Source organism: Vulpes lagopus, chromosome 7 (genome assembly GCF_018345385.1).
Source record: "Vulpes lagopus strain Blue_001 chromosome 7, ASM1834538v1, whole genome shotgun sequence".
NCBI classification, from domain to species: Eukaryota; Metazoa; Chordata; class Mammalia; order Carnivora; family Canidae; genus Vulpes; species Vulpes lagopus.
This window is the reverse complement of record NC_054830.1, coordinates 54,548,535-54,564,606: the sequence shown is the minus strand read 5'-3', so window position 1 is coordinate 54,564,606 and position 16,072 is coordinate 54,548,535. Positions and strand designations below refer to the sequence as shown.

Below are 16,072 nucleotides of genomic sequence, written 5' to 3'. Positions count from 1 at the left end.
TGGCCAGCTGTGTGACCTTAAGCAGGTTAACTTCTACAAGGCTCAGTCTCCTCATCCAATAAAATGGGTACAACAAGAACCCATGGCTCACAGGATTACTATAGAGATTCAAGGGAATGTGAACAAAAGCCATGAATACATGTCCAGTGAATGCTCAATAAATGGCCCTTTATATCATTTGTATATCATATACATGTCATTTATATATCATTTATATCAACCATCATTACCATTAACTGTCATCCCCTTTTTACAGATGGAAAACATGAATCCCAGGAAAGTGAAACAACGTGTCCAAGTTCGCTCAGGCTGTTCAGTCTCAGATGCCCAGTTCTTACCCATTCTCAATGCTACAACCAGCAAAATCTCTGTGGGCAAAGCAGGTCACTGTAAACCTTGCCAAAGGATATTTTTTTTTATGACCATCCCAAAGGGAAAGATTGTGTAAAGATGCCACATGGCCCATAATTAACAGCTAGATCTAAAATTATCACCTTCATGTGTAGTTCTCTTCCCATTCAGGCATAAAAGTGTCACAGAATCCTGTGCCAGGAAGAAAGGTTAATAATCAACACAGCTAATGAAGGACAGTCATAAATTGTACAGCCTCCTCAGTGGATAGCAAAGCACAGATATTTGAACAGGCAAAGCCAGAGAGGAGAGGACCCATGCACCTCAGGTGAGACCTCTGCTCAGGGCCTTGGTATCCTGGTTTGCAGAACAAGAGAGGTGAGTCTAGACATCAAGAGGCCCCTCGCACTGACTGTCTACGTTTCTAGCAGATGGCATCCACATGCCCCTTCACAGGGATACTCACACCTGCTCCAGGACAAAGAGAGGGGGGCGGGGTGGTCAGAAGTCAAGGCCCCACTGCACCTGGCTGTCCCAGAGGCTCGGGCATTGATATGTGTAGTCATGCTAACACTGTGAGAATGGACAGCCAGGCAGGGTCCCAGACCCGGGCACTAGGGACTCCCAGAGAGTTACCTGCAGGTGGGTCAAGGGACACCCAGTCCCCACAGTAGACAAAAGCTGAAGAGTAACTGGGGTGCTGACTGCAGAGGGAATCTGGTAGCTGGCAAACATAAGCCCTCCCAAGGTCCAAATAGAGGAAGTTACATGTATGGGGGGGCTGAACAGTGCCCATCTTACATGTGGACCTGATTTTGTCCTTCCCTGACCTTCACCAGCTGTCCACTGCTAGGTTAGAATAGAATAAACATCCAGCTCCTAACCCAGCATTCAAACACCTCCTTGGTCTGACCCACGGAGCCTTCACAGCCTCTCAGGCCACCCAAGATATGCTGTTTCTAGTGCCCTCACCAGCCAAGCTTCTGGCAACCAGGCCCTCCTTCTAGACGTCTGCGTTCATCAGTGACCTGTCTGTCCCCCCTGTGTCTCTTTATTCCCTCTACCATGCCCACTGCATGTCTGAGCACCTGCCTTCCCCACAGACTGGTGGCCACCCAGGGCACAAAGTGGGCTTTCTCCCTGCATCTCTGTCTCCCCAGCCTGGACTGTGTACCAACAAAGTGCCCAGGGATGATCTGCAAAGTAAACTGATGAATGGACAAGCAGTCATTGAGAGTCACTTTCCCAGTTTCCACACTTCTCTTGTCCTTAGAGAAAGGACTCTCATTTGTTAGGGTAGGTAACTGTCCAGCTAAAATACTCCCCAGCCTCTGTTGAAGATAGGTGTGGCCAATGGATTAAGTTCTGGCCAATGAGGTGCAGGTAGAAACCATCTTTTAAATTTCTAACAAGGTTACTAGAAGAAACTAACTCAGCTGAAAGGAGAGCTCCTTCTTCTTCTAGCTATATGGAATGCAGATGTGATGGCTGGAGCTCCAGCAGCCATTAGGACTATAAGGCAAACTTGAGGATGAAAGCCACATACTAGAACGATGAAAGATAGAAACCTGGATCCCCAGTCACTATGGAGCTGCCACACTAGCCCCATGGGAAGGCTCTCATATGAAAGAGAAATAAACCCTCTATTGGCTAAGTCACTGTTTTGGATTTTGTTATCTGTAAACAAACTTGATCTTAACTGTTATCAAGATGGAAAAGAGATAAAAGAAGAAACCCATATCCTTCTATAATGTGTCCAGTCAGGAAGTCTTGCCTGGGGACATATCTATATTATCTTCACCCTTAATCCCACCTTGGGATAGTGAGCTCAGTTGGTGGCCTTGGATACTTCAGCCACATACCCCAGATAAATAGGGTGTCTGGTCATGTGAGGCAAGCACCCAGGAAGAGCTCTGAAGAAGCTCTCCCCAGGGTCCTAAGGAAACTCCACCTCATGGAAGGCTGTGGCAGGGGTTTCTCGAGAATGCTGCCATCTTAGGGATCTCCATCCTCTTGAACCCTGTTCTCTGAGCCCTGCCACTGCTTCCTGGTCAGTAAGGGGACCCTGGGTTTCTAATTTTAAACTGCCACCCTCCCTTCTCCTATCCTCCATCTACCACCATCTCCTTTTCCCATGGTAAGCGTTGGTTTATTACTGTCTGTCTCTGTCTCTGCCAGAGTATCAGTTCATGAGGACAAAGATTTCTGTGTGGTTTTTGCCGTGTAGTATCCTGCGGTTTAGAGCAGGGATTGGTCCAGAGTAGGTATAGATACAGATTTTGCGGGTGGGCGTGGGGGGGGGGGGGTCAGGAAACATTGGTTTTCAGCCCTGGCTGGCAAGCCTGGACCCATTTGCCCATTCATTCAATCTAAATAAAACAACCTTTCTCAAAAAATACCCACTTCTGGGTATTTAACCAAAGGAAATGAAAACACTAACTCAAAAAGGTATTTGCACCCCCATGTTCATCGTAGCATCATTTACAATAGCCAAGATGTGGAAATAACTTGTGTTCAGTGACAGATGAATGGATAATGATTTGATACACACACACGCAGGAATATTACTCAACCATAATAAGGAAGGACAGCCTACCATCTGCAACACCATGAATGGACCTTGAGAGCAGTAGGCTAAGGGAAATAAGTCAGACAGAGACAAATATTATGTGATCTCATTGTAATTTAAAAGAGAAGGGCAGCCTGGGTGGCCCAGCGGTTTAGCGCCGCCTTCAACCCAGGGCGGGATCCTGGAGACCCAGGATCGAGTCCCATGTCGGGCTCCCTGCATGGAGCCTGCTTCTCCCTCTCTGCTTCTCTCTGTGTGTCTCTCATGAATAAATAAAATCTTTTAAAAAAATAAAATAATAGAGAAAAAGAACTCACAGAATGGATTGGTGGTTGCCTGGTTGCTGGAGAGGGGTGTGTGGCAGCAAATAGGTAAAAGAGTCAAAAGATACAAACTTCCAGTTATAAAATAAATAATTCATGGAGATGTTATGTACACCACAATGACTAGAATTAATATGGTATTGCTTATTTGAAAGTTGATATGAGAGTAGATCTCAAAAGTTCTCATCACCAGAAAAAGATCTGTAACTATGTATGGTGACGGATGTTAACTAGATTTACGGCGGTCACCATTTCACAACGTATGCAAATATTGAATCATTACACTGTACATCTGAAACTAATATAATGTTACATGTTAATTATGCCTCAATTAGAAAACACACAAAACCAATCTACTCTGTATCAGGCACTATGCTCAGGGCTAGAGGCTCAGAGATGAAAGGCTTTAACTGACCCCGTTTCTAACGGGTGAGGGGGGAAGAAAACCTGTTGCCACAAACCAAGGGGACCAGAGCTATCCTAGAGTCTGCCGCTGGGTGTCAAGGAAATGCAGCCCTGACTGGCCCAGCCTGGGAGGCTGGTGGGGAGGCCCCCCCAGACAACTCTTTCACCCTCCACTGAAAGAGGAGCCCACTCACCCTCTCTGGGCCTCTTGTACAAGGGGCAAGGTTCTCTCTCTTTTTTTAGATTTATTTATTTGAGAGAGACAGAGAGAGGGAGGGGAGGAGGGGGAAGGGAGGAGGGGGAGAGAGAGAGAGAAAGAGAGAGAGAGAGAGAGAACAGAGGCAGAGGGAGAAGCAGATTCCCCGCTGAGCAGAGAACCAGATGTGCAACTTGGTCCAGGAATCTGAGCCACCCAGGGACCCCATGAAAGGCAGGGTTCAAATAAAGTCGACCATCCTGCTGTGAGGTAGCTTCCGAACCACCCTTGGAGGAAGGTCTGGTTCTCTTTTATTTGCTTTTTAAAAACTAACCCTATTGAGCACTTACCACCTCCCAGGCACTGTTCTAAGCCCATTTTGTTCATTAGCTCAGCTAATCCTCACCACAACCCTATGGTATCATATATTTTTTTTAATTTTTATTTATTTATGATAGTCACAGAGAGAGAGAGAGAGAGAGAGAGAGGCAGAGACACAGGCAGAGGGAGAAGGCAGGCTCCATGCACCGGGAACCTGATGTGGGATTCGATCCGGGGTCTCCAGGATCGTGCCCTGGGCCAAAGGCCGGCGCCAAACCGCTGCGCCACCCAGGGATCCCCTATGGTATCATATTAACTTCATTTTACAGGTAGTGAAATGGGAAGCCCAGAAAATTAAATTAGCCAATGCCACAGAGTTAGTGTCAGATCTGGATTCAAATGGCGAGGTGGGGGTGGGGGTCAGTCTCAAAGCCGAGGCGGTAAGCTATAAGCTGCGGGGGCTTTAGCTGCCTCTGGCCACAGATGGACGAAGGGGCCTCCCACACTTGCTACTTGCCTGACGTCAGGCAGACAGCAGAATCTAGATCTGACTCGCATCTCCCAGACCCCAGAACCCACACTACATGCCATTCTCGGGTTCCATGGTACTCTGCAGGATAACTCTGGAGTGAACCAGAAACCCTCCTGTCCTGACCCCTGCAGAGAGCATTTCATCCACATGGATGCCAGCAATCACTGCCATCAGGGAGGCTGTGCTCCTTCTACATACTTCCCTGGCTTCAGCATGGAGACAATAGGGAGCATTAGTTATTCTGACCAACTGGGGTTTTAATACAAATTTGCCAGAGCAAATGAATTATTCATATCCCTTCAGAGGGCAGGGACTCACCTTGAGAGGCAAGTAGGCAGCAATGGTGATCCGGGCACTCAGGTGGATGTGGCCGTGTGTGTAGCTCACAAGGAGTGTGGTGTAGCCCTGGACCTCTGCTCTCACCTTGACTCCACTGCAGTGTTCAGACCCTGGCTGCAGCCTCCCTGCAGGAAGAGAGCCAAACAGTTACTGGGAACTTACCTTTGCCTGGAAAAACACAACAGGCTGACAGTCCATCCTTCGCTCTGGGCTGGATGTACAATCTAATTTTTTCAACTCAAAAATTTGAAGCATAATTCCCATGCCAGAAATACACTTAGCATAAGCATACAATTCAGTGTTCCCCCCACACCTGCAAAACTGAACATGCCCTATATCCAAGATTAAGAAACACTATGACCTGTATCCCTGAACCTCCCATATATCTTTCTGGTCACTAACCCTCCCCAAAGGAAAACCACTGGTACCTGACATCTAACCAGCTTAACTTTGCTGGCTTCCATATTTTACACATAGTGAATCACTAAGCATAAACTCCTTTGTGTCTGCCCTCCTAAGCTCGATATCGGTGGTGAGAGCCCTCTTTTATTTTGCACAATGTAGACCTTTTATGCATGTTTGTATATATGATTGCATTGTGTGAATAGACACCAAATGACTCCCCCATGCTGCTGCAAACATCTGGGCTGTTTGCAGTGTGGGGCTTTGACTCAGTGCTGCTGTGAACATGCATGAGTGTTTTCCAGGGTGGACATATTCTGGAATTTCTGTTGTGTGTATCCCTAAAAATGCAGTATGTTAACCTCTAGTCCTTACTGCCAGGACCATGGGTATGTTTGCTTTTCATCATCATTGCCAAATATCTTCCCCAAAATGGATGTATCAAGTTATATTGCTACTAGCAGCTGCACGGCATCCCTGCCAATGCTTGGTATTTTCCACGATTTTTAAAAAAGCCATTCTAGAAGGAGTGTAATGACATCTTACTGGTTTTTTTTTTTCATTTAGAAAAAAAATCTTACTGTGAAACCCCACACACCCATCCCCTAGATTCTACAATGAACATTTCGCTCTATTTCTCTTACTGTGTATCAATCCATCCCCCTACCCATCCATCAGCTGATCTTATTTTTTAATGCATTTAAAAGCAAGTTGCAGGCATCAGCACACTTCATTCTAAATGCTTTAGACACACATAATTATCTGCAGTTCAGTATTTCCTCACGGTTCTTGTTTTTTTTTCTTTTTTTCGGTTCTTGTTTTCTTAAGGTCAAATTTACAGAGTGAGAGACATAAATCTTAAACAGACCACACCATGAGTTCACACAAACACATCCACCCGTGAAACCCAAACCTCTACCCAGATGCAGGACATGACCTGCCCCCATGGTTCCCTCCTGTTCCTCCTCAGGCCATCCCTGCTCATCCTTTCCCTAGAAGCAACCACTATGGCATTCTGATTTTTTTCACCATAGTTTAATTTTGTTTTTTTTTTTTAAATAATAGTTTTATTGAACTATAACTCACAAACCACAGGTTCACCCATTTAGAGGGCACATACAGTTCAGTGGCTTTTAACCTAGAGTTCTGTAGCTATCAGCACTAATTTGAGAACATCTCATCTCCTAAAATGAAACTCCACATCCATGACCAGTCTCTCTCCATGTAAATTGGTCTGCCTCACAATGCACATCAATGAAGTGGGCTCTTTGCATCTGGCTGGTTTCACGCAACATGTTTTTGGAATTCATCTATGGTATGGCATGATCAATAGCTGGTTCCTCTTTACTGCTGAGTATTCCATTGCAAGGATGTTCCATGGTTTGCTCATCCATTCACCAGCTGAAAAGCACTGGGGTTATTTCCAGGCTGGGGCGATCAAGGAGCAGGGCGTGCTGTGGGGTTATTTCCAGGCTGGGGCGATCAAGGAGCAGGGCGTGCTGTGCCCTAGGCAGAAATCCCTACACCGCGGAAAGGGTGGGCTATAGGGCCCACGCACAGAGCCCATCAGCTCTGGAAAACTGCAAGTCTGCCAAATGGGCCTATTTGTGGCCATAACTACACACAGCAAATATGGAAATGCTAGGTCTGAGGACCGTGCTGACTTCCAGGTGGGCTCAGAGTCTGAGCAAATGCTTTTCTGGACACGGCCTTGAATGATGAGACAGGATGCCAGGTCCTCTGCGTGGCTCGGAGGAAGGTTCTGACGCACAGCCGAGGAGCCTCCTGGGCGTGATGCCCTCTGCCTCCCACCCCATCCTGTGACCTCAGCCGTGGCAATGAGAGGCCACTCGCACTGTGGAGTGGAGCATGCCACTCCCTCTGTGGTCTCTGGCTCTTCATATACTCTTCCCACTCCTCAGAACACTCCTGGTCTCTTCTCTCTCATCCTTCAGGTTCAACTCACATTTCCTCTATCTTCCCAGACGTCCCCACACTGGTTTAGGCACCCATCTTCTGTACGTTTCTGCTGAGGACAGAACTCCTGGGACCTACACTCACCCACAGGTACACCCTGTCCCAGGCACCACACTGCCCATGGAATCATGGGTCTTGCAGGGCTATATGGCCCCTTAGGGCAACACCATGCCTCTCATGGTTAGCAAGAACCCCCAGAGCATGGCGCTTATTAGATGCTCAGTGACTAGGTTGCTGAAAACTGGCCGAGGCTCCAGAAGGGGCCAGGGCAGAGCAAGAGCCAAGGTGTGGCTACCCTGGGTGCTGATTCTAGCCAAGCCCAAAGCCCTGAGGCTCCAGCAGAGGCAGTGCCTACAGTCACAGGGCTTTCAGGGCGCCTTCAAGGAGGACAAGGAGGAAATGAGGTCCCAGCAGCCAACTCCAATGGGAAGAAGGTGGGGTTCCAAACTGACCCAGATGGTGCTAGGGACCTGGGGCTGCCCCTTCCTAAGAACCGTGACCTGGGTCACAACACACATCCTCCCTACCTGGGCATGAAACTGAGACAGACAGAAAAGGAAACCTCATGTGGGGATCACCTCTAAGCCTCCTACGCCCCAGATAGATGTCACTCAATCTGGTCTCTACTCCCACATGGTTTCCATGACACCAGCATCTCTCTGCCCAGACTAGGCTACAGGTTGTAAGACACATACCTCTCAGATGACCTGGACCCTCCACAGAGGCTTCACAAAGCCACCCCAAGTCTACACTGAGGGACATTTCAGGGGCTTCCTAAGGGAAATTTTGATGCCACAGGGTTTTGGTCTTGGCCGCCATTCAGAACCAAACTCCTTGAAAAATGCTTCCGCACTGGGCTGAGGGACATTCGTTTGTAACTCTCACAGCAAGTGAGGAGCTAGGATCCCCATTTTATCCACAGAGAAGTGGAGGCTCAGAGACATTGGGCAGCTTGTCCACCATCACACAGCCAGTATGTGGAAGAAGTGACGCTCAGACCCATAGCTGTAGAACTCCCAATGTTGTCCTCACTCCCAGAACCTCCCGGGTGCTGACCCAGTGCCTGGGGCCACAGCCTGCAGACTCATCCCTCAGACACTTGTCAGGGGTGACACACAGGGAGCAGGCTCCTGTCTTGACATCAGCAGGTCTCTCTCTCTCCCTCAATGCTGATGTTGTCCTCCATCCTAAATGGCTGCTTCACTGAGGACACTTAAATTTCCATAAAGCTGTTCTTCCTGGATGGTCAGAGAGAGCACAGCAGCACCCTCCAAGAAAGGAAGAATGTGGTTTGCTTTCAGAGACACTTCCTCCTTCTTCTGTGTGGCTGCGGGTTCACACAGCTCCACAGGTAACTACAGCTATAGCAGGTGCATGTGAAGCTGCTTGGCATTGTAGATGATCCTACAAATACCTCTGCCAGTTGAGCTTCTCAAAGTCTCTGCTCAACAAACAACAGTGTCTCCCCACTGCCTAGACTCTGAAGTCCAAGCCCTTCATGATTCATGATTCAAAAGGTTCCCTTCCCAGGGCCACTATAAGTGCCCATGTCCTACGGATATGCCCACCTCTGGGCCCTGACCACAGAAACCCTGCCCACCTGCCCAAACCTTACTCCTCCCTCAACAGATGGTCAGTCCTTGGGTCTTCTTGGTCCACAGAGGAATCCCCCTGCTGCCCCTGGCTGACTCTCCTGGGAGGCACCATTTCTCAGGGAACAAAGGTTTCACAGTGTCAGACCCACCCGGGTCTATCCCATCCCACCCGTGCCCCTGTGTGACCTTGGGCAGCTAGGCAGCCCCAGTCTCTTCACATAATACATGGCCCAACCACAGCTCCGCCTCCCACTGCCAGAAGTCTGAGGAGTCACGCACACCAAGTGCTCACTCCACGCCTGGCAAGGTGATGTTCCTTGAACTAACTGCCATCATCACCACCGATACCACCGCTGAAACCCTGATGGGCATGCCAGAGAGGAAAGATCAGTGTGCATGGCTTCGACTGCTCAGGGGGTCAGACCTTGCATGCCACCAAGGTGTCAGGATCCTGTCACTAGCCAAGATCCCTATCGACAAGGTATTCTGAGCATCTACTACATTCTGGACGCTGTTGTGGGCACTAGGACATGCAATTCTATTTAGGATGATGCTCATTTTAGAGATGTGGAGCCTGAGGCTCTGAAGGCCCAGGGACAGGTCACATGGTGCACAAGAGCCAGACAGACCAGACCATTGCTAATGGTGGACAAGGGGACAGATACCATTCTTTAGGCTGTGACCCCCCCACTCCAAACCCCACCCCTGCTCCACCGCTGCTCAAGACCTCCATTTAGGAAATCTAGGGCAGCCCACATTGAGAACATAGGTGGTCTGGCCTGACCCACCATCTGGCACCCGCTCATCAATGCTGGCTTACCTGGGAGCGGCTGGAACACACCCTGGTTCTCCACCTCAATCGCCAAGTCAAAATGGGAGCAGTCACTCAGGGTGACCACTTCGTTGGCCCCGCCAGGGATGAGGCCATTGATCCTCAGGGGCAGCTCCAAGGTCTGGCCCACACGTGCCTCCACCTGGCACGGGGCAAACTCCATGCTGCTGGGCTCAATCACATATACCTAGAGGGCAAGGACATGGACTGGGGTCATCAGGCTCCACAGGTGACGAAGGGCCCGCAGCAGTATTTACTAAGAGATGCCGTGCACTAGGCACTGAGGACACATCAGTGAGGAGACTGAGCCTGGGGAATATGTGTGCTGGAGACAGGAAAGATTTCAGTGACAGAGCTGTCAGGGAAGGCCCCTCTGATAAGGTGAGGTAGGAGCTCTGACCGGAGAGGCATGTCAGAGGCAGCCAGACAGAAGCATGGGGAAGAAGTGTTGTGGGAAGAGGAGACAGTCTGTGCAAAGGTCCTGAGGCATGTGCCAGCTCAGCATGCTGGAGGAATATAAAGGCCACAGGACAGCATGAGAGGCGTCATCACCTACAGCTAACACTTCTATAAAATAAAACTTTCCACACTCCAGATTCTGTTCTTTTTTTTTTTTTTTTTTTAAAGATTCTATCTATTTATTCATGAGAGACATACAGAGAGAGAGTGAGAGGCAGAAGGAGAAACAGGCTCCACACAGGGAGCCTGATGTGGGACTCGATCCCGGGTCTCCAGGATCATGCCCTGGGCTGAAGGCGGCACTAAACTGCTGAGCCACCTGGGCTGCCCTCCAGGTTCTGTTCTAAAAACATTTCTAAATTCAATCCCCTCAGCCTATTTGTTAAGCAGATTCTACTACATAATCTCTACATGATGAAGAACCTAGCACAGGAGGTGAAGGGACTTGCCCAAGCACAGTGGGGTCTGGACTGGGCAGCCTGGCTCCAGAAACCAAGCTCTAACTGTTACACACACTGTCTCTCAAGGAACAGTCCTCAGACTTCTGGCTGAGCAGCTGGGTGAGAGGTAGCGCATTTAACGAGATAAAGAAGCTTGAGGGGGAGCAAGGTGGTCACAGTCCACATATTTGACAGTTATGCTATAGCTACAGGGTCTCATTCATGACTCTTTTACATGAGAATGAGATCAATCTTTAGACAGGGGTGTGCATGTGTGTGTATGTGTGTGTGTGTGTGTGTGTGTGTGTGTGTGTGTGTGTCTATGCAGATCCAAATAAAAAGACTAGAATAGGGCAGCCCGGGTGGCTCAGTGGTTTAGCGCTGCCTTCGGCCCAGGGCATGATCCTGGAGACCTGGGATCAAGTCCCACATCAGCCTCCCTGCATGGAGCCTGCTTCTCCTTCTGCTGGTCTCTTTACTTCTCTTGTCTTTCTGTTTCTCATGAATAAATAAATAAAATCTTTAAAAAAAAAAAAAAGACTAGAATAACCTGTCCCTCCATGTCCCAAACAATATAAGAGCAGGTCGGGACTGGACGCACTGCACATGGCACTTTGACTTCTGCCCTAAATGAAGTAGCAGAGGCAGGCTGAGGTCAGGGTCAGGAAGTCAGGAGGCCGAGGTAGGCTGGCAGAGGCTCAGCCACAGGTGACCACTCCACCCCAGGCCTGTGCTTAGTGAGTCAGTCCCGCATCACCTGGGGTCAAGAGCCAGATGAAGGGAACCCAGTACAGGGAAAGATGAAGGGAACCCAGTACAGGGAAAGGAAAGGAGTCAGAGTCAGGCCTCACAGAGTCTGGGGTCTCCCTTTCACTGTGAATTCACCAACATTCAGTGGCCCTTCCGATGTGGAGATTCATACCTTTCAGGTCTGAGTTTTCTAGAATGACTCTTTTGAGGATCTCATGTGTTCTGTGTTCCCTGACCCTCCTTCCAGTAAATTCCAACTATGCTGACCCTGGCCCTTCTGGTCCCATTCTTGGCTGTGACGTGCACTCCTCAAGGGCAGGGCTAGGGCCTGACCCCCACACTCCTGCCCACCACCAACACCAAATACAAGACTGAGGGCCGAAGTGCTTAAGCCTGAGGGCTAGATGAGAGTAGGCGGCTAGAGACCACCATCCTGAGCCTCCGGGGCCGAGACCTCACCTTCATCTCCCCGAAGTGCAGTGGGTTCTGCACGTCATGTGCCTGGATCACACTGAGTCCAGTGTCACTGCCTGTGGTCATCATACCCTTGACAGTGACTGTGGCAACCACGTAGCTCGACGAAGACCAGCTGAAGTTCCCACTCCCACCGTGGGCCTGGAGAGGAAAACCATCGTGTCAGCCCACCTGCCTGGTCTCTCTGGCCGTCTCTTTCCATCACACATTCACACTCACTCTCTGGCTCGCATGGGCAGACCCCACGGAAGACCATGGCTATCAGGCTTACATCTGGTTGGAGGCCCCCTCCCCACCTCATTCTCTCCACCCTGCCTTGTTTCTGTTCCCCAGATTCTGGGGGCCTTGTGGCTGACACACACATATGCACGTGACCCCGGCAGTGGCCCCAGACCTGGGAGAACCTACACTGGAGTGGGCCACACACCCAGGCGCAAGAAGCTCCCTCCTGGCATGCACCCCTGCCGCCCCTAGTCATCCACCATGAAGCAGAGACAGTCCAGCGGCTTCCCCAAGCCAGGGCTACCACCCCAGATCCCAAGAGAGGGGACACACCTAAGTGAACAGGCAGCTGGTCCCGTGACAGTCATCACTGCCAGGGAGGCAGTGGGGACTGATGGGGACATGATTGGCCACAGGGGCTCAAGCCCCCATGGGAGTCAGCCCCTGCCAACCACGGCCAGGTGGGCAAGGGGAATATTGGAGACAGAGCTAGAGATATTCTTCCCTCAAATCTCACATTTTTTTCCTCCAGGGGTAGTTCTACTGCTTTTAGGAAACCACTTTTTTTTTTTTTTTTTACAAAAAAAAAAAAAAATGAAGGCAAAAGTTAAATCTGTTCTAGGTTTTCTTTATTATGCTTTCTTTTTCTGTTTTTCAGGGTTTTTTTTTTTCAATTACCAAAATATAATGCTGTGATACAAACCCCAGAAAGTATAAAAAGCATAAAACTCCAATTTTAAATTCTCTCCAATCACTAGAAAGTAATATTAAAAGGAACAGAGCAGGTGAAAAGCCCCAAACCCATGGAAACACCCAAAGGAATGTACCCAGATGTGGGGTGTCACAGTTACCTTTATCGTGTACTGATAGGCGCCGGTCTTTGGTTGCCACGGAAACGTCAAAATGCTCGGATAGAGGGTTATGGGGATGTGAATTTCTACCTCCTGCTGGTTCCACACAGGTACCTGTAATGTGTGGACCCCTCCGTCCTACAAGGGGGTGAGGGTGCTGCATGTCACCATGACAACCAGGTCATCAGAAGTTTTCCCAGTCAAGCAGGCCCCCCGCCCCTCCCTGGAGATCAGATCACAGAGAGATTCTGTGATTGTCGGGGAGCAGGAAGGAAGATGCTAAATACCCTGCAGCCTTCTCAGTCTCCATGGAGACAGCGTTCCATGGCTCTGTAATAGTCACTCAAGTAAATGCTGCTTGACTTCAACCTCACAGCACCCCAGATGGGGTGATGTGGGTATCCCACTTCACAGCTGGGGCAACTGAGGCATGGGGCCCTACAGCCACTTGCCCAAAGCCCCCAGAGCTGAAGTGATTGGTAGGAACTGCTGCCTGACCCGCAGGCCATTCTTTCTGCTGCCCCCTACAGGTCCGGGACAGGTTTTGTGCAGGGTGGGAAGATGAGAACGCCCATGCCAATGCTCCTATCAGTTAAAAACTGCTCACACCTAGAACTGGTCTTTTAAATAAAGCGGGAAAGTGAAAAGACTCTGAAGGACCCTAGTAGCTAAAACAGCCAAAGGGATGCTCATGGTTCCTAAAAGCCACACAGCTAGACACATTGGCCCAACACTGTCTCCCCAACAGGGTTTCTGCCCCAATTCCAGGAGGGCAGGCTCACCTTTACAGAGGCTGCCAAAGGGTAAAGGAAGAGGGGCATGCCATGTGAACACAGGAGACAAGGAAAGCCCAAAGTCTTGCCACCAGACACCCAGATGTCCGGCCCACCCTGTGAGCCCAGATGGGAGGCAACCCCCACAGTGCCCATGAGAGCAGCGGGCCAGGCTGAACTTGGGGCCCCCGACTCTCCGGAGCTCATGTTCAGCCTGGAAGGGCACGGGGGGCAGAGAGAGCGAGCTGCCAACTTGCCTGGTCCACCACAGAGGTGAAGGCTGCCTCGATAGCTGTCTGGCCCTTCTTTGTTGCCCTGACATGATGGTATGACCCATTCTGGGAAGAAGCGAGCACCTCAAAGAACTCAGGAGGCAGCACGGTTTCAATGCGAATATTCTGGAAGAGACGCAAGATGGGAGAGAGAGGTGTTTCTGGGATGAGTCAGGAAGTCAGAATGCAGGAAAGGAGCAACGTGACCCACAAAGAGCAGCCAGGCAGAGGCTTCCAAAACCAGTAGACGAGTTAGCCAAAGCCCTAGAACTGAACTCTGACCACTCTGGCCTTTGTCTCCTCCCTGCACGGCCTGATGACCTAGCGCTCCTGCTGTGATCACCCATGTGGTGCTGACGGGAACCCAAAGCCTATTGTCGTTGGCATTCTCAGACCCTGAGAGCCCAACGAGGAAAGCACCAAACACAAGAAAAGGTCATCAGTATCTGTGAGAGCTTCCCCGCTCCCCCAAAATGGTGATCAATTAGTCTCTGTTCAAAAACATAAGGAAAGCAATGACCTGCTATGCTGCCCAACGGGACCTTTACCTCCTTCTAAAACCTCAATGCCACTAGTAAGGTTCCAGATGTTCAAACTGATGATCCTGGAAACCTCTCATGAAGGGTCAAAACATGCTGAGACTCCCCTCCCTCTGCCAACGTCTGCCGTTCCTTTCTAGAGCCAGAGAGCTAACTAGGATTGGCCTAGGTCATCTGGGACTTCCGGACAGAGTTCTAGGTATTCATGGCCCTGCAGGGAAAGGCCAGGAAGGGTCCTGATCCTCCGTAGAGCAGGAAGAGATGGATTCTCAGCACCATGAAACCTCAGGCTAATGACAAGGGAGCAGGAAGGCAGCTGGTGGGTGCTGCTCCCCCATCACTGCCTCCTTGAACAGTGCTGCCTGCGGCCCCCTCTCCCCACTCTGGCCCTGCAGGGGTAGGGCTGGGGGTGCAGACTCACAGGTTCACAAAGTCTTGAGAGGCCCCAGGGATGTCACAGTGCTGTCTCCCAGGGACCCTGCAGCACCACCAGGAATGAGTGACTTGGCTTGCCTGCATGGGGGCCCCACAGCTTTGGGGGCTGCTCCAGGAGATAAATTCCACACTGACACCCCACCAGAACCCAAGGCAGGCACTCACGTCTGACAGGTAGACCTTGTTGCCGGACTTGTCAAGCACCTCAATGGTGATTTCGTACAGGCGGCCCGTCTCCAGCACCCACCTGTCACCAGGGTGGACTGTGAACCCTACAAAACAGGCAAGCAACAAAGCCTGACCTCTTAGGCCACAGGGGCATACCGCTGAGGAAGAGAATGGTAGCAGGCACACCTGTAGGACTCCACCGCTGCTCGCCTGCACTCCTCCAAGGAGAAAGGACAGCTGCTCATCACGGTGAGATCTACTGCCCACCATCAGCCCTGAGCCCGCAGAACCTGAGGTGAGCTCTCGGCTTCTCCAGCACCACCCTGAGCATATCCCACATTGACCACTCAAGGGCTCATTCAGACTTGAACCTGTCCACTGAAGGTCTAGAGGTCTAGACTCTGAATCCACAGTAGTTGTATGAACTGAATCCACAATAGGTCTGCACTCAGAATGCACAGTGAGTCTCTGCTGAGTCCACAATGGGTCTACCGTCTGAGTCCACAGTGCAGAGTCTACACTCTAAGTCCACAGTGAATCTATATCTGAAACCACAGTGGGTCTACACTCTGAATCCACAATGAGTTTGTGCTCCAAATCCAGGGAGTCTGTGCTCCAAATCCAGTAAGTCTCTATCTGAATCCACAGTGCATCTACATCTGAATCCAGTGAGTCTACCCTCTGAATCCACAGTAGGTCTACACGCTGAATCTATAGTCACTAATGCTCTGAGTCCACAGTAGGTCTTGGCACTGAGCATTCTACCCGTGTGTGTGGCCCTCCCTCCTCAGCCTCTGGCTGTGCTCCCACACAATGCCGCACCAGGTGCTCGCTGAGCCCCATGAGG

The 16,072-nt window shown here is 50.2% G+C and overlaps 1 protein-coding gene across 2 annotated transcripts in view; it reads right to left on the bottom strand.

Annotated features, from left to right (window-relative positions):
* NUP210 (nucleoporin 210) overlaps positions 1–16,072 on the bottom strand; it is a 106,334-nt gene that overhangs the window by 53,946 nt on the left and 36,316 nt on the right. For both annotated transcript variants that reach the window (XM_041761489.1, XM_041761488.1), the window contains exons 9-14: positions 15,223–15,329; positions 14,069–14,209; positions 13,039–13,176; positions 11,951–12,106; positions 9,831–10,029; positions 5,016–5,161 (exon numbers count right to left, since the gene is read on the bottom strand). In XM_041761489.1, coding sequence (XP_041617423.1) covers positions 5,016–5,161; positions 9,831–10,029; positions 11,951–12,106; positions 13,039–13,176; positions 14,069–14,209; positions 15,223–15,329 — 887 coding nt within the window. The remainder of the gene's footprint in view (positions 1–5,015; positions 5,162–9,830; positions 10,030–11,950; positions 12,107–13,038; positions 13,177–14,068; positions 14,210–15,222; positions 15,330–16,072) is intronic.